The sequence below is a fragment of the Desmodus rotundus genome, chromosome 6, assembly GCF_022682495.2.
Source record: "Desmodus rotundus isolate HL8 chromosome 6, HLdesRot8A.1, whole genome shotgun sequence".
Lineage (NCBI taxonomy): Eukaryota > Metazoa > Chordata > Mammalia > Chiroptera > Phyllostomidae > Desmodus > Desmodus rotundus.
In genome coordinates, this window is record NC_071392.1 from 139,859,204 (window position 1) to 139,887,075 (window position 27,872).

Here is a 27,872-nt window from a genome sequence, read left to right on the forward strand (position 1 = left end):
AGGTTTCCATCCTGACAGCTCCCCTCACTCTGCCTGCCCTGATTTACTGTTGCTTATCAACACTAACATCTGATTTGGTCCTCAAAACAACCTTGGGACCAAAATTTCAGAGAGGTCCTTCCCGCAGGGGCCGAGCCCCACTGCCGGGGTAACCATTGGTGACAAAATCCATCTCAGAAATGACATTTAAAAATAAATAAATAAAAGACCTAGAACAGAAAAAAAAATCATCCTTCCGCCCTCTCCCCACCTTCCTTCCCAACCGAACCAACCCTCTTCACACTAATTGAGAGGTCTAGTTATTACATAAATATCCATTAACGCAAAATCCATTTACGAAACACACAGGAGTTTGGCTGTAAAAAGGCATGCGGTCCAAGTAGTGATACCTAAACATTGCTTTCTTTTGCCCCCAAAAAGCAATCAGGTTTTCTCCCTCAGAAGTGATGAAGCTGGAATTCCCCAGGCCTGATGGAGAGGCGGAATGGGCAGTTAGTGTTGGAGGTAAACATCAGAGAAGGAAGAAGGAAAAAAGTGGGGGCACCCTGAGAGGATCGCGCTCCCCACACTGAGGGAGAAGTGGCGGGGGGAGACCCTGAGGGAGGGCAGGAAGGGAGAAGAGGCCGGGAGCCAGTCTGAAGCAGGAGGAGGCTCCTGGCATCTGCTCTTCTCTCACTCTCCCACAGGGGAGGTTGGCTCAGGGGGTCAGGGGTTCCTCTGCCTTTCCCAGGGGGGATCCCTGGAAGGGGAGTGATCAGGGATCTCCCAACTCCGCCTCTCCTTTTCCCCAGCCCCTGGGTGAACACACAGCTGGGCTCTCTGGCCTGCGACCAAGGCCAGCCAGGCCTACAACAGCCAGGTAGGGGGTCCTGGGGGCCTGCACACAAGGCACGCAGGGCACCCAGGCCTGAGGAAGCTCCGCCCTGGCTGGGGGACAGAGACTGGGAGTGCCAGGTGGGAGGCAGGGAAATGTGGCCATTTGCTCTGAAGACATGGCAGCTTTGGGGGGCAGGTTTTCTTGATGCAGGCATGAAGGTGACGGTGATGGTGGTGGTAGTGGGGTGATGTGATTGGGGGAATTCCAGCAAAATCCAAGGTGGGAGAAACAGCAGCGACATTCCAAGGATGAAGAGTAGATCTCTGCGGTACAGTGCCCCAGCCTGGTCCTTCAACTGGAAGACACGATACGTGTGGTGGGTATGTGGGTACATCAGAGGGTGCCCCATTTTCCTCCGACAACCACCCTGGCCTTCCTCCTCAGATGGAGTTCAAGCTGCCACCTAGGGGGCCCGCCCAGCTCTTCCCCGGGACCTGCACGCCTGGTCTCCTCCTGTGGTCCTCCTGCCCCACCCCATGGACTTCCTTTAGATTGTCCTAATGACAGATGGCAAGAAGGAGGGGCTCTTACTGGGGCAGGACAGAGGGCGCCCCAGATCTGTGGAAGTGGACGATCTGCCATTTGCCGTCCCGGCGGTGCCAGACGCGGGTCTCCTCAGACTGGGCGGTGCGGGGGATGCCACCGGCGTCCAGGTACTGTGTGATGCGGATATAGGCGATGCAGGCCGACTCGTCACCCATCAGGTGGATGTGGGGGTTCAGAATAGTGGTGTGCACGGGCTTGCTGTTCCGGGACCACACTGCAGGCGGGCATGGGAGCAAGCAGAGCAGATGAAACTGGGGGGCTTCCCTCTTGACTTCCTTCACTTCCCCAACTTCCAGCCACCCTCCCTGCGGAGGCCCCTCTGCCTGCCTCATTTCCAGAGGAGCAGTGTCTGTGACAGGGCTCAGCTACCTGGGAGGCAAGGCAGAGCTTCTAGGTGACTGGGTCATATCCCAGCTTAGATATGATGGATCTCAGACACTGTGAAGTTCTCAAGCCCAGGGAAATGGAATTTAGAATCATAGTGTCTCAGGCACACAGAAATATAGGACGAAGATGATTATAGAATCAACTCAGTTTAGACTAGAGTTTCAAACCCAGATCCCTACAGAGGCCAGACAAGTACATGAACGAGGGGCTGAGCTGGGTATAAGATGCTAAATGACAACTGACCATTTGCCTCTGGATCAGAGAGACAATAAGGAGTGGTGGAGACTGTGGTAAATTGCTGGCCACATCCCATCTACAGAGGGCGCCCTGTACACAGCTTCCCTGCTGGCTGCTACAGGAGTAACTGGGACCCATGTTGCTCCACTTTCTGACTTTTCAAGAGAATCTAGAAATCTGGATTTTTATGTGGAAATGTCTCATTTTTAGTTATTGGCCAAATTTAAAACATCATGCAGGCCACGTAAAATATATGTGCAGTCCAAATATGGCCTGTGGGCCACTCATTTGCCACCTCTATTCTCAACATGTAGAATTATGGAAACTTGGGGAATATTAAGATTGTAGACTCTTACAGTCTTGGAATTGTAAGGATGGCACTTGCGGTCATGGGGTGAGGTCATGGAGCTTTTCAGAGTTAGGGAGAGATGCATAGCCCTTATAACCATGATAGAGCCGACAAAAATATCTGAAGCTTTTTCTTTATAGGAGACATTAGCCACCATTATTATTATTATTATTATTATTATTATTATTATTATTTTACGTATTTTGATTCTAGGAATTCTTCATGTTTTTTAGCAAGATAGAAGACAAAAGCACGGAGATGTGATAACCCAGTGAGGGGCTGGGCAGGGGTCATGGGCATCTTGGGCTCCAGAGCAACTCTATGCTTTTCCTTAGTGTTCTCCAAACGTAGGTCTGAACTCCACAGACAGCACGTTTGCATGCCCCCTTAGGGATGCCAGTTCAAGAATCTACACCATTGCCTGGCGGCTGTGGCTCACTTGGTTGGAGCATCGTCCCACAAGCTGAAAAGTTGTAGGTTTAATTCCCAGTGAGGGCACATGCCTAGGTTGCAGGTTCAGTCCCTGGTGGAGGTGCCTACAAGGGGTCCCACGTTAGGGTGTATATAAGAGGCAACCGATCGATGTTTCTCTCTCACATCAATGTTTCTCTCCCTCCCTTCTCCTGTCTCTAAAATCAGTGAGTATGTCCTCAGGTGCGGATAACATAAATAAAACATTTAACAAAAACAATCTGTAGAATTAAAAAAAAAACTCCCGTCCCCTTTCCCACCCTCTCTGATTCTGATGCCCAGCCAGGTTTGTGAGTCACTGATTTCCTGAAAAATCTAAAATGCCTTTTTTAATTTTCAGGACTGCAGAAAGCCTCCAATAGTATCCATTCCTAATATTATAATCACACTCTACTCAGGCTTTGGATGAAGGACTCAACATCACTGAGTCTTAGACGTTTAGACTAACGGACTTTTACAATTCTGGGCTTGCAGAGAGAATGTCCAGCTTTTGTGTTGTAGGCTTTGGAATGACTCAGAGGTCAGAAGTCACCCAGTGGCCCCCCTACAAAGTATAAGGAGGCCTCCATAAGCATCCTCGACAGCACCCTGGCCTGAAGGCACTTACGATGATCTAGTTCAATGCATCCATTTAGCAGATCTGGAAACTGAGGTCCAGAGAAGCAATCTAACGAGCTGGGCCAGTTTCTAAAAGAAATGAAGTAGGACCTAAAAGAAGTCACTCTCCATGTGGGACTGAATTAGAACAATCCCAGAAGGGACAGACAGAGCTCGACATCATTGAGGGTACTGGGCCTTGCTGCTCTTGACGAGGGTGGGCCCCCTGAGGGGCATCTATAAAGAAACAACCACCCTGATGTGGTCTCTTAAATACACTGTAGGCTTTCAACATCCATGGTAACAGATACCACGGGAGGAAGAAGCCAGATGCTCCAGCAGGAAAGGGTAGGCAGGAGGGCGGGGCTTGGCCAGGAGTGAGCGGTTACTCTGGGTCTGGCTCCCATGGGTCCTTTGATGTGCACAAGCCTAGAGTTTAGGGGGCTGGTGTTACGACCAGGTGGAGTGCCCAGATGCAGGCCAAGGGCTAGCATGGGCTCCTCTCTGTGTTCTTTTTCCCCTTTTCCATCCCTGAGCCCAGAGAGTCAGTTCAGCCTAGTCTCTGCTCTGCTCTGCTCCACTCTGGGAAGACTGTGGAGTGCGCACCGGGGAACCAGCACCCCCAGAGACAGACCAGTGGAGAGACGGCTGCAGCGATCTGCCAGGGAGCTCTAGGGTGATGGGCACCATTGGGGGGCTCAGCCACCTCTCTTCACATGACAACTCAGCTCCCACTGCTAACCTTGGAGAATCAGAGTTTGATTGATCGAGGAGAAATGCAGCTTCCTTCTTCACAGCTCTTTGGGGGTGCTCTTGAGCCCCTGTACTCTATAAGATTCAGTCAGATTGGGTGAGGGTAAGAGCGTCCAGCTGGTGGCCACAGATGCACAGAGGAGAGCAGCAGCACGTGGAAGAGACCGGCGCCGGGGTGAGTCAGGACCAGGGTCTGCCACTGACTTTCTGAGTTCTTTTGGACAAGTCACTTCCCCTCTCTGGGCCTCAGTTTCCCCTTCAGTGTGATGAAGAGTTGGACTAGATTCTATCTTAGTCACTTAAATTTCACCTTTATGTTAACCTACAAGGGCCACCTATACTTCATTAAAATATTTCCTTAAATCGATGCACGTTATTAATTTATATCAATGTATTTTACAAGAAAACTTTCTGGCACAATCATTAGTGAACGCCCAGTATCACAGAACACAACTTTAATAAGTCCAGTGGAAATGAAATGAAGTTATGTAACCCTAGCTCCACACTCCTCCTGCCTGCACAAGCTCTCAGTCCGAGATGGCTGCTCTCTTTGACGAAGAGGGAAATTAGAAAGTATTAAGAGGTGTTCCAGACTGACTAGCACCCAACTGAGCCTTTGCCCTTGATGGAGCCAGATGGATTGAAAGAGGATTTGGAAAGGGACCGGCTTCCTCACTGTGAGAACCAGTATGGTTCTGAGCACTGCTCGCGTGCCCAGAGTCATCTGGGGAAGCCCCAGTGGCCCAGGCCCTCCCTTTGGAAGACCCTGGATATGTCACCCCCCAGGGCCTTCCTCTGAGTCCTCAGCTGCATGATCCTAACTTGCAGGTGCTTTGGTTCCGCCCCAGCTGACCCCCTGGCCAAGGTGAGACAAGGTGAGAGAGTGCCCAAGGTCAGGCCCAGGCTCAGCTCCGACAGCCCCTGGGTGCAAAGCTGCCGGGTCTCTCCTCCAGAGGAGAGGCCCAGGAAGGACAGACATGCGGACAGAGACCTAGACAAACAGGCAGGGCACAGCAGCGTGAGCTCGGGGCCTCTCTTTCCACGACTGCCCACCCAGAGGGGGACACTTGCATAACAACCCATGAGCCAGCTTGTGACCAGTCGGGTAGCTGGGGTGGTCCCAGGTGTTAAGATGACTGGAACTTGGGTGTGTGCCCTTGTGGGGAGGCTTCCTTATCTGTAAAATGGGAATAAGGCCTCTCTGGGGAGGGTCACAGGCAGGAGAAGACTGGGAGGGTTTCTCACACTTCTTCCAGGTCCCCATCCTCAGCCACAGGAGGGACAGCTGGCAGTCTGATATGCCAGGGTTCGGAGAGGGAGCCAAGACGGTACCAACCCCTGTCCACACAGGATCTTCCTCTTCGCTGGCTGCTGAGCCGCCCTGGGTGCCCTGCCCGTCACCCTGCTGTGCCATCCGGCAAGACATGGAACAAGAGCAGACAACGGGCACCCCAGACAGAAGGGATTGCTCACGGTTTTCAAAATAGAATCGATGGAAGTCCAGGCCCTCGACCAGGTTCCCCAGGGCCTCGGGTTCGAAGGCTGTCATCCCGGGGTCACACATCTTCCTGGCGGGAGGAAGTCAGAGGAAAGAGGGGCTGGGGTAGCCTCTCAGTGCTACCCTCTCATCCGGGGCCTGGACCCAAGGAGGGTGAGCCTGTGAAACTGGAGCGATTGCACCCACCTTACAAGATCAATGAGGCAGACAGATGGGAAAGGGGCTGGCGAACTGTGCAGTGTGGGGCATCGCTGCCTGGCTGGTGCCATTTAGAACTGGGAAGCCTGGGTTTGGGTCCTGGCTCTGCCATTTTCCCAGCAGGTGGCTTAACCCCTCCAAGCATTCATTCTTTCTGCATGAATGGCGTGCAGATTCTGCCCTGCACGATTCAGCCTGGATGCTACACTCCAAAGCGCATCCCATCCTCCCTCTCCTGCCCAGGGCAGCAGATCCACAAGGGGGATTTCCTAATTTGTCTTCTTGGGAAGGAGACCTTTTCCTTCACATGAAAGTGACTTCTGCTCACCGGGAATGTCTGCCCTTGGACAGGGTGTGTTTTGCTACTTTAAGCAAAGATGCCCTACTGTTAGCAGCAGCCCTCATTGTGAGCCTCTTTCCTCTTCTGTAAGATGAGGAAAAGAGTGGTCCACAAGGCAATGTCCAGGAGGAGGGGGACAGGGCATGGCCGGGGTGGTCCTCAGCCAAGGGTTTGCGGGGCAGTGCTCCCTTCCAGGTCTCAGTCTCCCTGCAGACCTTCACAGCTGGGTGGGGGAGGGGAAAACTGTCTCCCTCATCCCCAGGTTTCCATGGCACGACATGGACTCTTGTGACAATGACAATGAAGCCAGGAACAGAAAGTACCCTGGGAAAAACAAAGATCCCAATCTGGGGGTTGGGGGTAGAACTGGAGACAACTGGAGGAGGGTGCCAGGCTCAGCATTTTCTGAGCTGGACACCACGACCAGCGCAGGGCTCTCTGTCCCCATGTTGCCCTGACTGTCCTGTCCCTGTGACCCAGGCAACTCGCTTTTCCACTCAAGACCTCAAGTTCTCTAGGTGGATTAACCCGGGGCTGAGAGGCTGGGCTCAGACCATAGGGATGCTCGGGATCCTTCCAGCAGCAGAATCCTCCAAGACTGGGGGTCTGAGCTTGAGCCTCTGGGAGGCTGAGCACCCCCATCAGGGAAGTCCCTCTCCAGAAGTTCCCAGGGCATCCCTGCCTTGGAAGGAGACCACCTACTTCAATTTCACTGTGCATGTAGGGAAGCCAAGGCTCACGATACAAAGGGGCTTATCCAGGGTTACGCAGGGCCAGACCCAGGGCACCTCAGGCCCCAGAGGTCATGGCAAGGGGTCAGAACCTAGAGTGAACTACAGATGCCAGAGGAGGTGACATCACAGAGGTGGGAGCAGAACCCAGAAATGGCATTGGGAGGCTCAGGGCCCACAAGAGCCACCTCCTCCGCAAAACCCCCATTTAACAGCGCATTTCCATGCTTTGATGCAGCACCCAGTGCACACACACACGTGCCACCCCTGTGCACACAATGCAAACGTGCATGCCAGGACAAGTGCATGCGCACACAGGTACATGCGGCCTCAGTCTCACACCTGCGCCTTCCCAGGTCCCGTTCCTCCAAAGATCACCAGTAAACTGCCGGGGCTTGGCCACCCGTTGCTGTGGAAACCCTCCTACAGTGGCCTGCCAAGCCTTTGGGAGACACATTTTAGCTCCTGGGCATAGTGGAAACCAGGAATAGGCTACCCAAGGAGCAAACCCCAGCTAGGTTGTTCCCACCTCACCTGAACCCAACAGGTAGGGGTCACTCTGCCTTAATTGGCAGCTTTTGTCCACTGAAAAGTATATGTGAGGTCTGCAGACCCAAGCCTTGTCAGCCCTGGCCAAAAAAGACTGAGGCTTCAGCCAGGGATCCTGCTCTCCCTAGAGCCAGCTGAGGGCAGGCTCAGGGCCTGCTTCTGGGCCGGACCAGGAAGGGTGTGTGGGTGACCACCAGGGGGCGCTTCAGCCCAGCCTTTGCACCCAGCTGCCCCTCCAAAGGCTGGCCCAGGTGTGTAGGGAACTTCTTACACCACCTGTTTCATTTTGTTATTTTTGTGCACACTGCCTTACTCTCCAGAGGATTTAAGGTTCCATTTTGAGGTTCTTTTGCTCGCCTTTGCTCACTGGAGGTGCACACCCTATGAATTCCTGCACACCCCTGCCCAGCTGAGGTCAGAGGTCTGAGAAGTTCCAGGTTGAAGACCCAGGCCTGTGCAGCAAGACTAAGGAAAGGCCTGCCTTCCTCCGCTCCTTCCCAGCTCATCTCCTGGGGAACGCGATGTGAGGAGCAGGAGGGGCAGGACCAAGATATGGAGAAGCATCGTGAACAGAAAGCTTAACAGAAGCATAAAGTGAATGCCAAACGGAAAGACGAGTTCATTCTGATTCACAGCACATGCAGAGTGAATGACCGGGAACCAGAGACGAGGACCCCTGAAGTCAGCCGCCAGCCCCCCAAACAACAATCCAGGCAGGAGGACATGCAGGATGGGCCCAGCCAACTCACGTGTAGGACTCAAAATCTCCATTGCTTATGGCTTCAATCAGCTGCTCTGTCACTTTTATAATTTCCTGTTTCCGCACTGCAAGGCAGGAGGGGACACAGAAATAGCAGCAATCGTGACAGTAATAAAGCACCAACTACCATTTCCTGAGTCCTCCTCATGTGCCTGAGGGCCCCGTACACACTGCCTCATCTATCCTCAGGGTAGCTATGACAGGTAGATAGCATCACTCCCATCCCACAGAAGCAGCTGAGGCCTAGACAGGTGAGAAAGGTGTGGAGGTTCCCTCAACTACAAGGACAGATCCAGTGTCTTAGCTGGTGGCCTTCGCCTCCAAAAAGCAGCCATGGTGGGCATTCTGACCTAGACCTGTTTTGATTCCAAAATATGCTTCCCTGTCACCTTGCTTTACCCCCTGAATCAAACAAGCAAGTGTGGCAATCATCACTAGCAGTCATGAACCAAGGGTTCTCCCGTCACCCAAGCAGGGCTGCTAAGGCAGGTCTCAGGGCTTACTCATTCCTTAGGTCTGGGGGAGCCTTTTGCTCCATTGGGGTGCCTGTAGGAATCAGGCACTGAGCTTTCCAGAACTTTCTAGGCATAATGAATCCCAGTTGCTGAGACCTGGCCTCCCCTGCCATCCCTGAAACAATATGAACAGCTGTTGTCTTTCTGGTAGAGGGACAGACGTCACTTTTCTCAGTAGGTGTGTCATGTGCTGAGCCCCAGTGGCCCCCCCATCTGTAAAATGGAGAAACCATCACCTCTCCTTCATTCAGTGCCAGAAGTACCGTGGAAAGAACCCAGGTTTCGGTACCGGACAGGCTTCATCAAAATTCCAGCCCAAGACCTTACAAGGTGGGCAACTGCGGGCTGTCCCATGAGATGATAGTGTCCCCACCCGGGATGTACACGAAGCACTCAGACCAAAGCCTAGCACACAGTACATACACGGTGTAAGTGCCATTTGCTACATCCTCACACACAGCTGCCACAGCTGTTCCTCATGGATACCCTGGGAGCTGGGCAGGGCCAGTTTCCCCACCTGACACCTGAGGAGACTGAGCCTCAGTAGTGAAGGAATTTGAAGTCAGGTGTCCTGGCTCCCGGAAAGACAGTCCTACTGGAATGGACACGTAGCCCATTTCTCAGTCTGGGAATGTGGGACAGAGGCCATGCCTGGCCTTGGCCTTGTCCCTGACCTTTTCCTCCCCCCTGGGCAGGACACCCCACCCCATCTCACACTGGGGAGCTCACCTCCGACCCAGAGGATAGAGTGTCACAGAACAGCCAGGCTGGAAGAACCCCTGGAGACCAGGGACTCAGCCTCATTATCCAACCATTGGGGAAATAGAGGCCTGGTAGGAGGTTGTGACTTGTCCAAGGACACAGAACACATAAGGTGCAGAGTTCGGCTCCCAGCCAAGGACTTTACTGCAGGGCTCCGGGGCCCTGACACTCTGCCCTCACTTTGGGCCTGTATGCCGTCTATTCCACAGCTCCAATGTGGGCTTCGTGGAGGCTGGGCCATGGCTGCCCTTGGCTGCCGGACCCCAGGAGCCTGGCACAGGCCTGCCCTGAGTGCACCAGGCACTGTGCTATGCTCCCGCCGCAGAACCTTACAGCTCACCCCGCTCCTTCGTGTGGTTACACATCCACCTCAGAGATGAGCAAACTGGAGGCGAGAGAAGTCAAATGGTCTGCACCGGGGGACCAACCACCCAGTGTTTACAGCTCCAAAGCCCATCACACGCCCCCACCCCATGCACACCACCGCCCCTCAGGCAGGGGCCCTGCCCAGCGCAGCGCTTGGTTCGTGGTGGGTGCTCAGCAGACATGGCAATCATCATCTTCAATGTCTGTTACCACTGTGAATGATGAATTATTTCTCTCTCGGCTCCACTATAAATCATCAGGGCTGGCAAGGGGTCCCTCTTAGACCCTGAGCTCTGCCACGTCACTCTGGGGCCTTGTCTGGAGCTGGGGCAGAGGTGGCAAAAATAAATGAATGAGTGAATGGCACAAAGCCAGGGTCAGGGGCTGCCGTCTTTGCCCTGTTTCCTGGAGTTGCCTAAGTCACCTGGTGGCCTCTGTCCCTGGGAACCCAAGAGCCCGGCCTCCTGGCCAACTCTGTGCTCCTTCATGGAAGCTAAAGGCTGAGGATGGGAGAAAACCCACCTCTGCCAGGAGACACCTTATCCCAGCCTCTCCCGCACGGAGTCAAGGTGACGACCCAGAGGGAGCCTGTGGGCTCACCACAGGCATGGCACCGGTGCCACCGCCCTTGCCTCCTCCGTTTGGAAGTCATTCCATGAGCCTGTGCTTGATGCCCTGCCTCCTCTGGGCTGCTCTCCCTGCCGTCTCAGACAGGCTAGCAAAGTGGTCACAGGCATGGATTCTATAACCAGACTCCCTGAGTTTGGATCCTGGCTCTGCCTTTTAAAAACTGTGTGACCTTGGGCAAGGGACATCCTCATGCCTCAGTCTCCCCATATGTATAATGGTGCTACTAATAGTACTCACCTCATGGGCTGGTTCTGAGGACTATGTGAGTTAAGAATATATCAGAAGAAATAGCTGGTACATATGTGGTCCTCATTAAGAACCAGCTACTGTTCCAAGCCCTTGGCTTCAACGTCTTTATGTAATTAATGATGCTTCATGTAAAGCACATAGAGCAGCATCTGGCGCTCCATAAATGGGGGCTCTGATTATTGTCAAGTCTTTGAATGGGCAGTTCCTCTGGAGGACAGCCTGTCACCGCAGCCAAGGATGCTTCCCAGCAGTGGTTCGGTCTTGGTCGGCGTTTGGGGGCTCACAGCCTCCTGGGCAGCCTTCTGTGCTGTTGGGCAGCTCCTACCATTGGTGCCTGCCTCCTCCTTTGTTCAGATTGAAATCTGTTCCCCTGAAAGCCCCTAGTTATTGTCCTTGTCCCTTTCTGCCTTCTGGGGCCTTGCACTGAGTGCCTGCCTGCCCCCACCCCCGCCCTGGACTTAGGCCCTTTCCCCTCAGCAGTCTACTCAGGGCTGAAGTCCTCCAGGATGTGGTTTGCAGGGTCTGACTCAAGCTGGCCATCTACTCTCCCAGGTCTTTGGGCGATCTGGACGCCTCACTGAATGTAAGCACACAATCCCGGGGTGGCTTGAATATGACAGAATACTGGGTCTGGAGTAGCACTCTTTATCCCCTCCACATTCCAGACACTTTACCTCTATTAATGCAACCTGAGGCAGTGCCTAGCTTGGCTGTGCCTCCAGCCACTCCAGACACCAAGTGTGCCAGCAGTCAAAGCCTAGTAGGCAGGAATCTCCCTAGCTTCATTCTCTGGGACAAAAGATCTGGGGATCTAGCGCTCCGTAAATCAGAAATTCACTCTGGTTCTGGCCCTGCCCACGCCCTCAGCAATCCCTCTGCTGTGTGAGGGGTTCGTCCAGCAGCTGCTCAGAGTAACCTGTGGCATTTCTATCTGCCAGGCATTCTCCTGACAGTGCCAGAAAGCCAAGGTCCCAGAGAGGTTAAGGCTCTCTCTCCAGGACACACAGCATGCTGAGGCTGAGATGAGACCAGCGTTCCTGGCCATTTCCGAGAATGTCTCTGCCAAGATGCTGAGGCCCCTATACGGGTTGCAGAGGAAATTAACTTTTCCCGCAGCTGACCAGGAGGAGGCAGGGGAGTGGGGAGAAGCCCAGCAGGGCCCAGCGCAACTTGGGGGGTGAGAGGCCTGGGGATGAAGCCCGAGGTGCTCTGAAATATTAATGTCCCTTTCTTTGCTCAGGGGAAAATGTTCCCTGGAGGATGACATTTCTCATTCACTTTAATGTTAGGTCAGAATCCACCCTGCCAGCTGCTATTCTCACTTAGGAAGAAGGCTTAACAAATTAACACCAGAACCGGGTTCTCTGGAAACTTTCTCTGAGGCCTCGGGAAGGCCCAGGGCTCCTCTTCCTGGCTGAACATGGGGAAAGCTCCTGGCTGAGCCAACATCCCTTCCCTCAGACATGGCCCTCACATGTGGGGAAACTGAGGCAGGGAACAGGGCCCAGTTCAGCCATTAATGACCCCATGTGCCCTTCCTCGCCCATGAGCCTCAGATTTCCTCTGGGAAAAGGGGACTGGATGAGCTAAACAAAATTCAGGACCACAGATTTCCCATCCTGCTCTCTCTAAAGCAGAGAATTACCTTGTGAATGTGGGTCCTCGAGGATGCAACCCCGAGAGCCATCACCCCAGGCAGGAAATGTCTTTGACAGCTTACAATTTGCATTTGTAGCACATACAAATTTTGCATTCTCTTCCAAATAACTTCCTGTCTGTTTAATATAGAAATATTTGCCTTGAAATGATCTTTCAGTAAAATTGATGTTCCAAAAATGTCATGTGGCTTCCCGTCAACCACAAGCTCTAGTTTAAAAAAAATTAAGATTTATTAAACAATTACCATGTGCCAAACACTGTGTAAGCACTTTTTATGCAGCCTCTCGTTTCGTCTTCACAGCAATCCTCTGAGGTTGGAACTAATATCACCACCTCTATACTGTTAAGGAAACTGAGGCTCAGAGAGGCTGAGTAAGTTGTCCAAGGTCAACCAGCAAATGGACCCCAGTGAAGAAGCACAGAACTGGCTTGCCTCTGTGGTCCCTGTCTGCTCTGAGACCGGGATTACGGGGCCACAACGAGTCTCCTCAAACTCTCAATCTTACCACTGTGACAGCAAGCCTCAAATATGGGGCCATCTTACAAACACCATGTCTCAGCCTGACGCAAAACCACAGGATCAGAATGCACGGGGCAGGGCCAGAATGTGGTTAGAAAATCATTCTGGGAGGGACTTAGAACACCGGCTTGGCCCTAACAGGGAATTCTTGTTTTGCCCTGTTGCTCTCCCTTGCCACCCCCGCCCACCCATTGGAATTCTTCAAGATAATACATTTTTTTAAAGGTTGTCACTAATGCCATCATAGAAAACTGGTTGCTCTAGTGCCAGACTATGGCGTTAGTCACCATCCCCCTTCCCCCAAGCTGGGACTGACCGGAGAGGGACATGCATGGGGTGGGGCTGACCTTCTGGGGTACCCTGGCAGAGTCCAGAGGTAGTCATGGCATTTATTGTATCAAAACAGCCCAATAAGCTGGAACTGCAACTGTGCAAAAATAGTTATTATGTAACAAAATGCTCTTTCCCCATCATTGCATTCTTTTAGAGCCGAACTATCTGAACTACTGAAAGATATCTAAACATCTCTGACCCAGGCCCAAGACTCTCCGTCTCCCTGTCCTAGCAGGATGTGGAGGGCTGGGTGCAGACAGGACACAGACTGTCCCCACCTCGTCCGAAGGTTTGGTGTTCCCTGACCAGAAGACAGGGCTCCACCCCCCGCCTTCCCCACGCTGCACACACCACGACCCCCAGAGTGGTGGTTATGGGCCGGTTCCTGCAGCCATGTTGCCTGGGCTCGAATTCTGACTCCACCCTTACAAGCTACAGGAGGACCTGGGGACAATCGACTCAACGCCTCTGTTTCCCGGGCTGTGGAATGGGCTTCACTCCAGCACCCACCCCACAGGGTTGTTACGAAGCTCAGGTTGGTATGAAGTACTGCCAGTCTAGCTCACAGCGAGCATCCCAACGAAGGCCGCCATTATGCCCATTACTGTCCCGACTTCTTCCTCTCTGACTCTCCGATCACAGCTAGCTGGCAGTTTGCTCCCTCATCCACTGGAGGGCTTTTGAGGATGGTCAGTCACTGGCCACGGTTGCTCTCGCACTCTGGGTTGCTCCTAGCAGCTCCTGGGTTGCCCATACTTCCCATGCACCTGAACTTTCTACACCTTGGCTTTCTCTTCCCTTATGATGATTACATCATGTTTTTAAAAAATCAGTGCATTTAATGCGAAAAACATGTACTTCAAAAGGAAAATGCATACCACTAGGATACATTTATGACATGAACATGTTAAATTAACTTTTTCTGACATATATTAAAGTAAATATATAGCCCCTACAATAAGAAACATTCAGCTAGGTACCACTAGCAGACTGAACCCCATGCAGGGAAACAGGTGTGCTCAGTCTGGAAGGAACCAAAGCGAGGTTCTGTCCAGAGGAGCAGGATGTAGGCTTGGCAATGGGGCTGTCAGTGAAGGAGCCTGAGGAGGCCTGGGGGCCCAGGCGCCAAAGGCAAGGCCCCCCCTACCTTTGGTGTCTTCGTCCTCAATGGTGGTGTTGGTGCTCTCTGAAGATTCCTGCCAGAGAGAATAGGGAGCGATGAGGCCGGCCTGGCCAGCAGGACAGGTGTGGCCTGTAGGGGGCTGTCCCGGCTGCCTGATGCTGTGGCCCAGTCTCTGTAAGCCTCATGGGCTCTGACATCCAGATGGTCCCCTGAAAACCCTGACAGACCTCCAAGCCTAAGGAGGGGAAGGGCCCAGCTAAGCAGGCGGCTGGTGGCGGGGGCGTGGATGGAGGGATGGGTGCAAGGAGATCCCTGGCCTTTCTGGAAGGGCTGGGAAGGGTTCCTGGGCTCTCTCTGCTTGAGGGAGCAAAGAGGAGGTGTCGAAGAACAGAGAGGCACATGGTAGCCCCAGAATGGGGAAGGGATACACACATTAGCAGAAAAGGAAGAGGGGAGGGAGAGAGGCCCAGTGCGAGAGAGCTGGGCTTTTCAGGGGAGAAAAACCACACGAGCGAGGGAGACAGCGATGGAATCAGAAGAAGAGGGGTGTGGGCCACCATGCCACCACTGGAACGTCTAGACCGAGGCAGGGGCTGGCGGCTCCTCTGCCACCGGCGGGCCCTGTGTGGCCTTGCTCAGGAAGGGCCTCTACAGTGCCCACTGCTTTGGCCAAACCAAGCCCCTCCACCCTCACTGCACCTGGCATAAACCGAGCCCTGAGATGAGTTCTAGAGCAGAGGGTGGGAGAAGCGAGAAGCCAAGGGCTGGGGGTCAAATCAGCCTTTGTACCCAACGGAGCTCTCAGGTCTACTGTCAGGCTGCTTGCTGGTCTGGGCCATGGAGTTGGAGGTGCCAACAGAAACACGCCAACAACACGCACACACAACACACATGGTGTCACACAAGGCACACGGACCAAGCACGCCCTGAGCACCTTCTCCCCGCCCCGGGTTCCCCGTGCAGCCTGCAGGAGGGAGGCAGGAGCGAGGGATCGAGGCCCAGCATTTACCGGCGTTTGGGAGACGGCAGACACTCACCATTAACTGAACGCTGGAACTGGACTTTCTTTTCTGGAAAAACAAGGAGAAGAAATGGGACAGGAAAAGACACAGCGTGAAAACGGCAAGGAGCTGAGGGACGGACAACAGGGGAGGTGTGGAAGGAGGATGGGCCTCAGGGTCATCCTCTGCAGTCCCTTGCCAGTACGGCACGGGGGCCAGGAGTCAGAGCCACCAGCATCAGCTGACGTGGCGGGACCAGTCCTCTCTCTCAGCCTGATGTTCTGGGGCCTCGTGCACAGCTGCCTGGGTCTCACAATCCAATCACCAAGCTCCAGGTCAAGCCTCCCTTGGACCAAGATTCCGTCTGCTGCAGGCTCTGATGGGGAAGTCAACCCTGGGTCTCCGACCCAGGTGCCCAAGGCCTCCAGAACCCAAAGTTACTGAAGGACAAAAGGGCACTCGGGTCTTGGGATGAGGACCAATCTCTCCTCCTAGATTCCCCATGCGTCTCTGCTGAAAGGACCTCAAGTGTCACAGCCACTTGGGAAACTTGTCAAAAACACACAGAACCACGCTCCTTCGAGGAGTTTGGTAACTCAGTCTGGGGTGGACCCTGGGGATCTCCATTTTGAACAATCTCTCCAGGATATTCCAGAGCAGCGCCAGGTGTGGGAACCAATCCTCTAAGTGGCCTTGGCAATTCTGCTTGTGCTCACAGCTGCCCAGTGACCGGCCTAGCCAGCTCCTTATGCTGAGAGAGAAACCGAAGCACAGCCAGACACACAGCACAGCCCAGAATTTGAGCCCTCGGGCCTTGCCATGCAGGCTATTCTGACTTTTAGCGAGTTTGTAGCTTTCCCTGTGCTACTGGCTGTAGAACCAAGGGGAGGACAGAGAAAGGACAAATGTGGATTATCTTCTCCTCCTTTCAGTTTTAAGCCAGGAGTCTTAAAGACTCCTACTCATAGAAGCTTGCAGGTCAAGGTGACACTTGACTTGCACAGAGGAGAAACGGGCCCAGAGACAGGCGGTGGTCTGCCGCAGGTCCCTCAGCTGGCTGCCTGCAGAGCAGAAGCTGGGGCCCCTGAGTGCCGCTCTCTCCTCTGTCCAGGCCTCAGGCCCCCACGGCCTGACTGCTCTTCAATGGCTTGTCCTTCCCAGATGCATTTACATCTGATGTCAGGAGACCGCTCTCCTTGCTGCGCTGTGGGGTGAGTGGAGGAGACTGGAGATGCCCTTGGGGGAGGCCTGCCAGGGAGAAGCACTGAATATTCTCTAAGGGTCCTCAGGTCTAATGCTGGGCTTTCTGACTCCAAGATCACCGGGCATTTCCCGTGTAAATGCTCACAGGCCCTGCATCTGCACCAGCTGGGTTGGACAGTGTGACTGCCAAAGCCAGCAGCCTGCCGTCAGCCTCTCCTCTCCTCTCCTCCCCTCTCCTCCTGGAGTCAGCCTCGCTCCTGGATGGAGCCAAGCCAGGCACAGAGTTTGTGGGAGGGGACAGGACCTCTCACCTCAGCTGTCAGCAGAAACCTGAGGAGTGGCCCGGGGATGCCAGGAGGTTCCAGGCAGGACACAGGAGGCAACACAGAGCAGAGACTGCGTCAGATTCGGACATACAGTGACAGGATGGGACATAGGGGAGAGAAGTCACAACGGCATGGATGGGACACCAACAGGGGCAGTGAGTGGGGTTGAGGGGTGGGAGCAGTCAGCCCCTCCTCATAGCAGTAGAGGTCTTGGGGTGGTTGAGAGGGGGCATCACTTCTTGGTAATAGAAACACTCAATTCCCCTGAGTCACAGAGGGTGACGGTACCAATCATAGCCCCACACTGACCGGCAAGATGGAGTTTAATTTTCAGGGGCCTTTCACCACAAGGAGAGCCACTTCTCTCAGAACGACCCACGTGAAGAAAAGCATGGCTCTAAGGTTGGCAAGGATGACAGAAATGAAGTATGGTCGAGTTTAGCCTTGAAAAGCCATTGAAAGTCCGTGAAGTACAGTACTGTGTCATGTCCCCAACTCCAATGGGCCGGTTTTCCTCCAGTGTTGGGACCAATCACTGCATCTTCAGTAAAGCCCTGGATGACACTGGTGGTTTGTCTCGAGGGCGACGTTGTAGGAAGAATCTGTGTTTCCCCAGTTGGGCTGAACGTGTGCCAGCTAAAGAAGCACAGGATGACTCTACCAGGCCCCACCGACAATGGCCATTCTCCCCTTGCACAGATGACAGAAGTGATGACTCAGGTCGCCAAAGGAGGGAACGGTGGGGCCCAGACTCAAACCCTTGGCTTCTTGACTAGAGGCCCAGCGTCACTCACAGAGAGAATAGGACCAGCCCCCCGAGTGATAAATTGCGGGCAGGGTGCCCCGAATCCTGGGCAAGGCCCCTGGGTGACTCTTGTCTGCCAGCTGGACTTCCCCCTTCTCCATCCCAAGAAAGGGAAGGAGGATGTCGAGATCGTCCGGCCAGCAATAGCCTTTGAGCTCCTGTTCATCCACACCCAGGCCACCCTGAGAAGCCACTCAGGACCTGTAGGAAGGAGGGCACTTTCTTCAGCTGTGTTCGCTGGGAAGCCCTGCAGGGACTAGCCAGAGCCCCACCACGCCATGTCCTTGCCCTCAGACAGTGTCCACCTCCTGGCCTTGCTGGAAGAAGAACCAGACCAGAGAGAGCTTTGTTCCAAGACCCTGCCTGAGGGAGGCCCTGACCTCACACCGGAGCTCTGAGTTAGCCTTTGCCACGGCCACACCCACAAGCCAAACAGACCAGGACAGCCCTCCCTCTTCCCCTTCCTCCTCCACTGACCAGCTCCTGTGGTCTCTACCCCGTATCTCCCAAAGACCATTTTCTCTGGGGAGCCCAGCACCCCAGCTGGAGCCAGAGAGAGCCCCAGCTGCTCCAAACCGGACCACCCTTACGTAGCACAATCCCCTCCTCACCCTTTCAAATGGGGGACTTGGCTCATGGATAACCCAAAGCAGCAGGCAGGCCACAACTCAGTTCTAAATTCCATTACAGCATTTGGGATGCGTGCGTGTTAACTTTAGAAGCTGAGTCGACTTTACATCCGTGGACTACCAAATATGTTCTTGAGCAAACTTTGTTTTCAAGACAAATGTTAACCCGAAGCCCAATATATAAAACAGAGAAGACAGGGACACTGAGCAGCACCTCATGAGCACACGTCGTACGCCCTGCACCGCACTAGGCCCTCAGGACAACTGCCATCCTCCCCTTGCACAGATGACCTTGGCTCTTGCCCACAAACAGCCCTGCGAGGTGGAAACCCCTTTTACCCCCATTGCGTGAATGAGGAAACTCAGGCTCAGGGGATCCAAGTAACCAGCCGAGGTCTCGGCTGCTAAGCCCCCCAGGCCCTCTCAACCATGGTGCTGGCTCTTACTTGGAGCTGCTCTTCTTGAAGTGGGCATGGGAAGCCCAGGAGCTTCTCTGCTTGCCCCCTGCTTCTAATCCCACCTCACCCCATCTGCTGCTGGAGGTGCCTCCCCAGAACCTTTGGGTTCCAAGGAATTCAGTTTGAAAACCACCAACCGTGGCTGATAACCAAATAATTATGAATTATTCCCCAAGCACCCAAGATGAGAAGGGAGAGTGATTAGATACGGCTTTGTTGCTTTTTTATTTGTTTGTTTGCTTGTGTGATTTTAAAGCTAAAACCCTGGAAATCATGGAGTTCACACCCTTCCCACCCTACCCATTGTATCCACGGGAAAACTCAAGCCTGTTTAAGGGAGACCCCAATCCTGGCCTCCAACAGCCAGCCCAGACCCCCACTCATGTAACCTTGACCAGCCAAAGCCAGCGGCCTAAGACTGTAAATGCCACTACAAATGAAGCCATGAAGCCACCAGCCCTCCTGGGTGACTGTGTTTGGATAGCATCCCATACCTTCCAGTGTCCTGGGCAAGCCCAGCCCTCAGACCCTGGCCAGGCAGGGCTCTGAGCCCAGAGAAAGGCAGGGTCTCAAGAGAGGAGGGCCCACAAGGCGAGCCAGTGGCAGGGAGAAGGGGGCTGCAGAGAGTGGGCACCGGGCCCAGAGAGCAGAGGGAAGAGAGAGAGGAGGGGAGGAGAGGTGGAGGAGTTGTGGGGTATGTAGGGAAGTAGCTCGGGCATCGGGCATGGGTTGGGCAGAGGGCAAGCCTGGGTCGAGGGAGGAGGGGGTGCTTAGCGCTGAACCAGCAGGCCTTGATGGGGAGGGGCTGCCTCTGGATCCAAAGCGGAGAGGAATGGAATGGCTGTTTGTCATCCACAGGCTCTGTGGTTGGGACTGAGGTGTCCTTTGGGTATGGGGCCCGTTCCAGCCAGCCCACCGTCGGGAAAGGGAAGGTTGCCCCTCATGACCATGTCTGTCCCTTCCTTGTACCCCCTCACTCACCAGTCCTCCAGCCCTGGAGCATCCCAGAAACCCCCTTGGGACCTGCCCCTTTCCTTGTGCCTGCTCCAACCCAAGGCCACCTGCCTCTCCCACCTGCTTTCAATCCTCCCCCTGCCCCGCCTGCCCCCGCCAATCCTGGCAAGAGGGTGGGCACCAAAGCCCAGGTCTCTGGGCCTGGGGATGGCCCGGCTGCAGGAGTGATGGCATCAGCCCGGAACACTGTCGGCAAGGCCTGGGTCTTACCCCAAGCTGCAAAGCTGGGCCCTCTTGCCAGAAACTCTGGCAGAGCAGGCCCTGGCAGGCTCCCGGGGAGCTTACCTTCACACCATCATTCTTCTTGTTTCCTCCACTCTTCCCTCCTATGGAGGAGAGAAAGTAGAGGGTCACCAACACCAGGCAGGGCACCAGGGCCCACAGGGCAAGGAAGAGCAGCATCCACGGGCAGCCAGAGGGCGGGAGCCGGCTCGGCGATCTGGGGAGATCTCTTCCTCCTGCTTCTCCTCCCTCCTCCGGATCCTGGGACTGCCAGCAGCCCACTAGGTGGGCCTGGGCTCCCCCAGTTCTCAGGGATCTCAAGTGTGACCCCCCAGCCCCATGGGTTGAGGTTGAGGAAGGTGTCCAGTGCGTCCCAAGACCGTGGGTTTACTGTTTCAGCCCGGGGATTCCCTCTGGATCCCGGTCACCACCCGTGCTGGTGGTGGCCAACCCAGAGGCCCAGCTGCCCAGCCCAGAGCTGGACACTCCCTCTCCAACCCAGCCGGCTCTAATTTTAGCCCCATGCTGCTGCAGAGGTCATGTGTCAGCCCTGCCTACTTGCACCGGACAGCTGCGAGCTGTGTTTTGCCAGTGACAAGAAGCAGATGCCCCCTTCTGGGTCCCACCCCTGCCAGAGCTCCCATCCTGGCAGAGGCTTCCCCACCCTCAAACTCCAGAGTTCCAGGGTGCGGTTGGCTCTGGCCCTGGTAGCCAGAAAAAGCAGAGCAACAGATCTCAGAGAGGCCCCACCTCTATCATTCCCCTTCCACTCCCACCACCCCTCCTGGCCAGAGCCCGTGGAGAGGGAGGGCACCAGCCAGGAAGTGGCATGAGTGCCCAGCCCTGCCCACCCTGGCATCCTGCTGCTCAGACCTCAAACAAATGCCTCAAGTTAAATGAGATAGGGTATCTATAAAGTGCTCACTTAGTTAGCACTGCACTTGACCTCTATGCTGTAGATGCTCAGTAAATGGTAGCCACTTGTGCTTCTGTTGGTGGCCTGGAGAGGGTGAGCTAGAGACCAGGGCAGGGGAGTACAGGATTTTATAACCCCAGGGGCATTGAAGGATAAGGTTTACAGTCTGTCTGTCCAGCTTCCCAGGCCCCCTCTCATTTCCAGTGACCCCTGCCAGGCTGTCATTCAAAGTCTCCCTCTTGTGAAGCAGATGTGGGGGCGGGTACCTCTGGATCCAAAGCCGAGGGGAATGGCTGTCCTTCCTCCACAGGCTCTGTGGGCTGGACTAGGATGTACAGGGAGGCAGAGGGAGTGCTTGCCCACCTAACCTGAAGGTGCCCCTGTGGTCTCCAGCCCACTATTGTCAGATGGTGGGACCTGAGAGACCACATATTCTGATTTTCAGGAGAAGACAGAGATCTAGGCTTTTCCATGAAATCTCCTGATGTTTAAATGCTGAAAACTCTTTCCAAAAAATTTTTTTGCAAACACCCTTGCCCGCCCCCGCCCCCCCACCTATGCACATCTAGAGAGTGGACCTGACCCGTAGGTGCCATTTTGCAAATTGCAGACTAGGTTCTCCAGGGGCACTTCAGCTGTTAAAAAAAGACTCTGACTGTGCAGGTGGCTCGGGTTTCAGTTCAAGGAGCTGCAGGGTCCTTGTCTGGGGAGAGAACGGGAAGGAAGGCCATTCGGGTGGTGGCAAAAGCCCAGGTCCGAAGTTCCAGGATTTTCCCACCCTGGGTCTCATTCTTCCAGCTGGTAAAATGGGCAGGTGGACCCTCTCCGAGAAGCCTGGGAGGTAGCTGCCCAGAGCCTCGCCTTGGCTGTGGGGTCGGCCATGTGATCGCAGCAGCCTTCGCGGGTCCAGCCGCAGGCAGAGGGCCCCTCAGGTGAGCTTTGCCATATCTGCTCAGCTGCCCCGTCAGCCTCCGGGCTCCTCAGAGAGCAGCCTTTGGCAGCGCTGGCCCCAGAACCTTCCAGTGTGCCAAGGGGAGCTTCTTGCTAAACCCCGACACTAATCCCTTCCCCTTCTCTCTTTAGGGCCACATGCCACAGGTCACTGGGCACTCCCCATTCTAACCAGCCCGGCTTTGGCCAAGGCCAAAGTCTCCTACCCTGGACTCTCTGGTGACTCACCCTTGCTCCGGGGTGGGTCAAGCCTGCACTGCAAACAGGCTCTGCCTCCCCCTAGCGATGCGACCTGAGGCCCACCACACTCACCTCCCTGCACTTCAGTTTCCTGCTTCAGAAAACAGGGATGGCAATGGCCCCCACTGCCTTGTCCTGCAGGCCACATGAGTGAAAGCAGGGGTCTGCTTAGCACAGGGCTCCAGGAACGACGGAGAACAAGAACACTGCTACTCCCTGAGCCTGGCTCAGTCCCACCTGGACCTGGACCTCAACATTCGAGAGGCCTTCCCCTCTGGCTGGCCTGGCCTGAGAACCCCAGCACTGCCATGAGTGGGGGGAGACAGACAAAACCTCTGACCCTTCCTGGTGGGCCCTTAGCTTGCTGACTTTTGACCTTTCACCACTTCTGGGTGCAGTCTGCGTCATGTGAGCTGAGTTGCCAGTCACGGGGTCCTCTGGAGTCCCCACTCTCCCCAGGCCCCCTGGCCTGAGGGTGCCCAGGAATCCGACATGGCAATGTCCCTACCTCCTGCAAGAGGTATTTCAGACTTTGAGGTCCTGCCACCTACCAGAGAAGTTCCTGGTGGCCAGCATCGTGGTGAGGATGGCTCCCTGAGGCAGGTAAGTGGAGAGGGTGTGGAGGAGAGATGAGAGGGGATAGGAGAGACAGAGAAATGGGTGGTGGGTGGGGAAGGAGGGGAAGGCACTCCGTTCAGACACAGAGCCAAAGCCTTCTGCCCCTCCGTGTGTCCCCCCACCCCACAGCCCAGGGACCACCCCCACCTCCCTGGAGAAATCAGGGCAAGCTCAACCTTAGCTGGCACCACTCCAGGGACAGGGCCATCCTAGGGGCAGATATTAATAGGTTCCAGCGGCCTGGCCAGAGCTGGTGGGCAGGCTCAGGGCACCTGTCCGTGGGGGCTGCTAAAGACCAAGGGAGGTTCCTGCCCTGGAAAGGACAGTGGAACCTGCGCCCCTGGGCACCGCCCCCCCCTCCCGCCCCCATCCTCCCGCTGCCCACAGCACCCAGCACCTCACTCTGGTACTCATACACCCCTCCATCATCCCTGGGCTTGGAGCCATTGGAAGGTTAATGTGGAAAAACCCTCTTCGGTTAATGAAGGGGCTAGGGGACAATGGCCCTTTGGTTCTGACACTGCCTGGTTTGGACACTCTCTGAGTCCGACAGTCCACAATTTTAAGAATCGCTCTTTCTAACATTTTGAGACTTCCAGGACTGTTCCCACTAGAGACTAAAGATAATTTCTTGGCGTCATGTTGGCTGCCACCCCTTAGCCTATGTCCCCTTCCTGTGCCACCATGCCAGGCTTGGGAGCAGTTGGTGAGAAGGTTCCCAATGACCTGGGGCCTCAGTATCTGTTACTCAGCATGCTGATGGCTTCTCTGTTCCAACCAGCTGGGGACCCCTCGGTCGCTCTTCCTGCCTGCTCATGGGATCCCTGGCAAGGTCTAGGCCAGGAGTTGTCCCAGCCCTGAGAACATACAGGACCTTCTTAGAGGCCGGCAGCTCAGGGCCCACCTGGGTCCCTTTATACCTTCCCTGGGGTCACAACCCCTACCCAAGTCTCTTGGCCATTCCTCTCCCATGCTTGGCACTGGCGCCTCACCCCCATCATGGCTTCCTGCCCTGTCACATGTCACCTCTGAACCCTCTCCCCAGCCATGCTGCAACACTGCAGTTCCCCTAAGGGATCCAGCTCAAGCTTCCAGACTTCTTACACAGGCCTTTCTCCGTCTGGAACATCTGCCCGCTCTGACTCCACACCGCCCATGCCTGCTTATCCTTTGGGGTCTCTGCTTTAATATGACTTGCCCAGGGAGGTTTCTGGGGCCCTACCCTGGTCCTAAACCTGGTCACGGCCCCACTGTGGATACTCACAGCCTCAGGGCGTGCAATCACAGCACTCACCACTGCCCCGTAGTGGCCCGGTGACACGTCTGCCTTCTCCACCACTCACTGCCCCGCCCAGAGACCAGGTGTTCAGCAGATCAGTGAAGGACAGAACTAGTGAGCGGGTCTCCGGGCCGTTGTGGAGACCCAGGCCAAGCTACTCCCACAACTGGGGACATGGAGGGTGAGGACCTGTTACCTTGAGTTTTCTCCTGGCGTTGAACTTCTTCAGGCAGTCCACGGTCTCCTGCCTGTGCATGCAGGAGGCCACGGTGGACCGGTGCTGGAGGAGGTGGGGAAAAGGTCTGTGAGTGGAAGGCAGAGCAACCCCAGGGCCCATCAGCAGGGTGTTTTGTGGATGTGGCTGGCATCTTGGAGGAGTAAGACTTCGTTCTAGGGGTGTTGTACACATGGCAGGGGCACCAGACATTCAATGCCAGTAGCACCCAGTCCTGATGCCAACCTCCCATTTCCACATTCCCCCTGAGAACCACGGCATGCTCAGTGTCTCTTGGGTCAAGCCTCCTCGGTCCCAGGCTGGGCCTGAGAAGCCAGGAACAGGGCCAGGACTTCATGAAGGACTTAACCTTGAGGTCTGGAGGGTCTCCTGGGAAGAGTCTTGCTGAGGAAGGCTCACCGAGATCCAGGGGTGCTTGAGGGCCTCGGCGGCCGTGATGCGTTTGGACGGGTTGATGGTCAGCATCTTATTGATCAGATCCTTGGCTTCTGGGGTGACGGTGTCCCACTCTGGTGATGGGAACTGAAAGGGGCAGAGGGGCCAGGTTTGCCCAGCCTACCCCAGGCCACCCCTGCGATCCCCCAGCCCCTGACTGGCAGGGGAGCAGGCAGGGGTCCTACTGCCCACTCAGACATCCACAACCAGAAGGAAGTGGAACAGGGTCCCCTGACCCCAGGACAAATCAGAACAATGGCCAGAGGGAAAGAAGGCCTCTCTCTGCTCTTCTGAGTCTGTGCCTTATCTAGAGAGCAGCAAGCTTGTGGTTGTGCCCCAACTTTGGGACCACAAGGCTGGGTTCAAGTCTGCTTCCTGGGCTGTATGACCTTGGGCAAGTCACATGACCCCTCAAGCTATCCCTAGAGGTGTGGGAAAGATTAAATATGGTATTAAAACACCAGGCACATAGCTTGATAGAAACCAGCCATGTAGAAAAGCAGTATAGCTTGGTAGTTAGAAGCATAAACACTAGAGCCAAATTGCCTGAGTTCAAATCCCAGCTCTACCATTTCTTAGCCATGTGACCTGGGCAGTTATTCAATCTCTCTGTGCCTCACTTGTGAAACAAGGATAATAATAGTACCTATGTCATAGATTGGTGTGAGGATTAACTGTAATGATATATAGAAAGCATTTAGAAGAGTGCTCTATGAATGTGAGCTAATATTATTTGTGTGTATGTGGATGGATAGGTAGATGTCTAGAGAGAGAGAGAGAGAGAGAGAGAGAGAGAGAGAGAACCTAGCTCCAGGGACCTGCCCCCCCACCTCTTGCCCCACTTTGCTGCTGCTTCTGCCCTCTGGGGTCTCATGGACTAAACCCCATCACTCAGAGGCCCCGATCATTAAGCACAGCCAGCTCACCACTTGGCCTCAGCCAGCCCTCAAGCTCCACCTGCTGTTCAACCCGGCCCCACAGCTAGAGAGTGGCAAGGAGCCTAGACGAGCTGGGAGGGCGAGGTGGGGGGGGGTGTCATCCCCGGGTCCTGACCTCACTGGGCATTGGCTTTCACTGGAGGGGGGCCCCAGGGATGGCAGGGAGGCTGGAGAGAGGAGGGACACTCACATCATAGGCGCCAGCTTTGATCTGCTGGTACAAGCGGTGCTGGTCCTCATCCCAGAATGGGGGATACCCAACTAGCAGGATGTACAAGATGACCCCTGGGGAAAGAACCGGGAGGAACTTCAACCCTTGTGAGCAGGAGAAGTGGGGGAGGGGAGTGATGGGAAAGAGGAGAGAGGGCACCAGAGGCGCTGGTAGCAGGGGGATCGAGGGCCTTTGCAAGGACTCACCACAGGCCCACAGGTCCACAGGCTTCCCATATGGGTCCTTCCGCAACACTTCTGGAGAGAGGTATCCAGGGGTCCCTGCGAACCCTGCTCCCCAGACACACAGACAGGCACACACACACACAGAAGGTAAACCAGAGCAAAAGCCTGCTGGGGGGGGGATGAGGGTTGCCCCGGAGAAATGGCAAAAACACCCCCTGCCCTCAGGCCGGGCCAGCAACACCCCTAGACCAGGACAGACAAGTACATGGTACCTTGTCACCACCCCCACTCCACAGCCCATGGCAGAAGTCATTGATGAATCCCAGAGTCCTTCCCATGGGGCCCTGACTCAGCACCATAACCTTCTAGCACAATCCTCCCAGCAGTCACTGCCAATCAATTACTGGTGGCGCTCAAGATGAAATGTCCTTGCCATTGGGGCCCCAAGCTGAGCTGAGCCCTTGCCACTTCCCACACCTTCTAGGAGCAGGTCCTGGGGTGGCAGGTGAACTGTCCCTAACTCTAGCGATACCTTAAGTCCCCTGGGCACATCTCTTTGCCTTCCAGGCCTCAGTTCCCTCATCTGTCAAATGAGGGATTAGGGATTCTTACCTTAAATGCCTCCCAGCATTGTTGGGAGGATAAATTGAAATAATGAACACCCCTAATATTTTAACAAGCAATCACAAGGGTAGTTCCTATTTATTGAGTGTGCGTGTGCTAAGCAGGGCTGGGCTCTTTCCATGCCTGATCTCATTTAACCCTCACACAGCCCCAAGGAACATCCTATTATTATCCCCACTTTACAGATGAGAAAACAGGCTAGGAGAGCTGAAATGAGGCCCAGCCACATACCTCATATGTAGCAGAGGCAGGATTTGAACCCAGAGCTCTGGCTCTTAACCACTGATCCGTATCATCCACTAAACAGTATCCCCAGGTGGCCGAAAAGACTCACTTACACCAAAATCTCAGAGCCTGCTGGGTCATCGGAGTTTAAAACCTGGTTCTACCCCTTTTAATCTCCCTTGACCTTTTCTGGGTTTTTTAGCCTCTGCTCCTCATCTGTAAAGTCAGGATAATAATCTCTGTGGCACTTAGGACATTAGGGAAACCCATAGAAGCTTCTAGCCTACAGTGAAGATATATATATATATGCATGTGAAGGAGCTGGGCACTGTTTGAATAATAACTGTTCCTGCACCTGACCCCCAGGGAGAGGGCAACACCCACTGACCAAGAGACTGGGTGAGAAAGGACCTCTAACTCTTCTACCTGAGCCCTGGCTGGTGCGACACCCTCTGCAACCTACCCCTGTTCAGGCAGAGGGTTCCTAGACGCCAAAATGTCAACACAAGGCTGGCCCCCAACACCCCCGCCAACCCCAGCCCCAACTCACCAAACCATGCCTGCTGCTCCCCCTCCACCTCTATGGCCAGGCCAAAGTCCGCCAGCTTCACTGCAGCGCCCTTGAGCTTGGAGGCCAGCAGCAGATTCTCCGGCTTCCCAGGACCAGAGGGAGAGAGAAGAGGGGAAAGGTGGGAGGGAAGGACCAGAGGACAGTGAGCAGATTCAAAACCTCACCTCCAGGGGCCTGGGCTTGTAGGTGGAACAGCTGGATAATGCAGAGGCACCCCGCCCCCACCAGGAGCTCCAATCCTGGGACTTAGCCTCCAGAGAGAGGACTACCCCACCGTCAGTCCTCTGTCTTCTGCAACAGGAAGACCCTTCCTGTACCAGCCACCCCCTCCTTCCC

At 54.8% G+C, this 27,872-nt stretch overlaps 1 protein-coding gene across 2 annotated transcripts in view; it reads right to left on the reverse strand.

The window, feature by feature from the left end:
• Positions 1-1,404: 1,404 nt before the first annotated feature.
• The window catches only part of CAMK2A (calcium/calmodulin dependent protein kinase II alpha), a 55,850-nt gene continuing 29,382 nt past the window's right edge, over positions 1,405-27,872 (reverse strand). The window contains exons 7-18 of one of the 2 annotated variants that reach the window (XM_024576878.3): positions 27,516-27,618; positions 26,138-26,221; positions 25,911-26,005; positions 24,747-24,869; positions 24,309-24,392; positions 22,767-22,809; positions 20,172-20,212; positions 15,488-15,520; positions 14,475-14,523; positions 8,283-8,358; positions 5,691-5,785; positions 1,405-1,637 (exon numbers count right to left, since the gene is read on the reverse strand). In XM_024576878.3, coding sequence (XP_024432646.3) covers positions 1,405-1,637; positions 5,691-5,785; positions 8,283-8,358; positions 14,475-14,523; positions 15,488-15,520; positions 20,172-20,212; positions 22,767-22,809; positions 24,309-24,392; positions 24,747-24,869; positions 25,911-26,005; positions 26,138-26,221; positions 27,516-27,618 — 1,059 coding nt within the window. The remainder of the gene's footprint in view (positions 1,638-5,690; positions 5,786-8,282; positions 8,359-14,474; positions 14,524-15,487; positions 15,521-20,171; positions 20,213-22,766; positions 22,810-24,308; positions 24,393-24,746; positions 24,870-25,910; positions 26,006-26,137; positions 26,222-27,515; positions 27,619-27,872) is intronic. The other variant, XM_024576876.3, reaches the window with a different exon arrangement.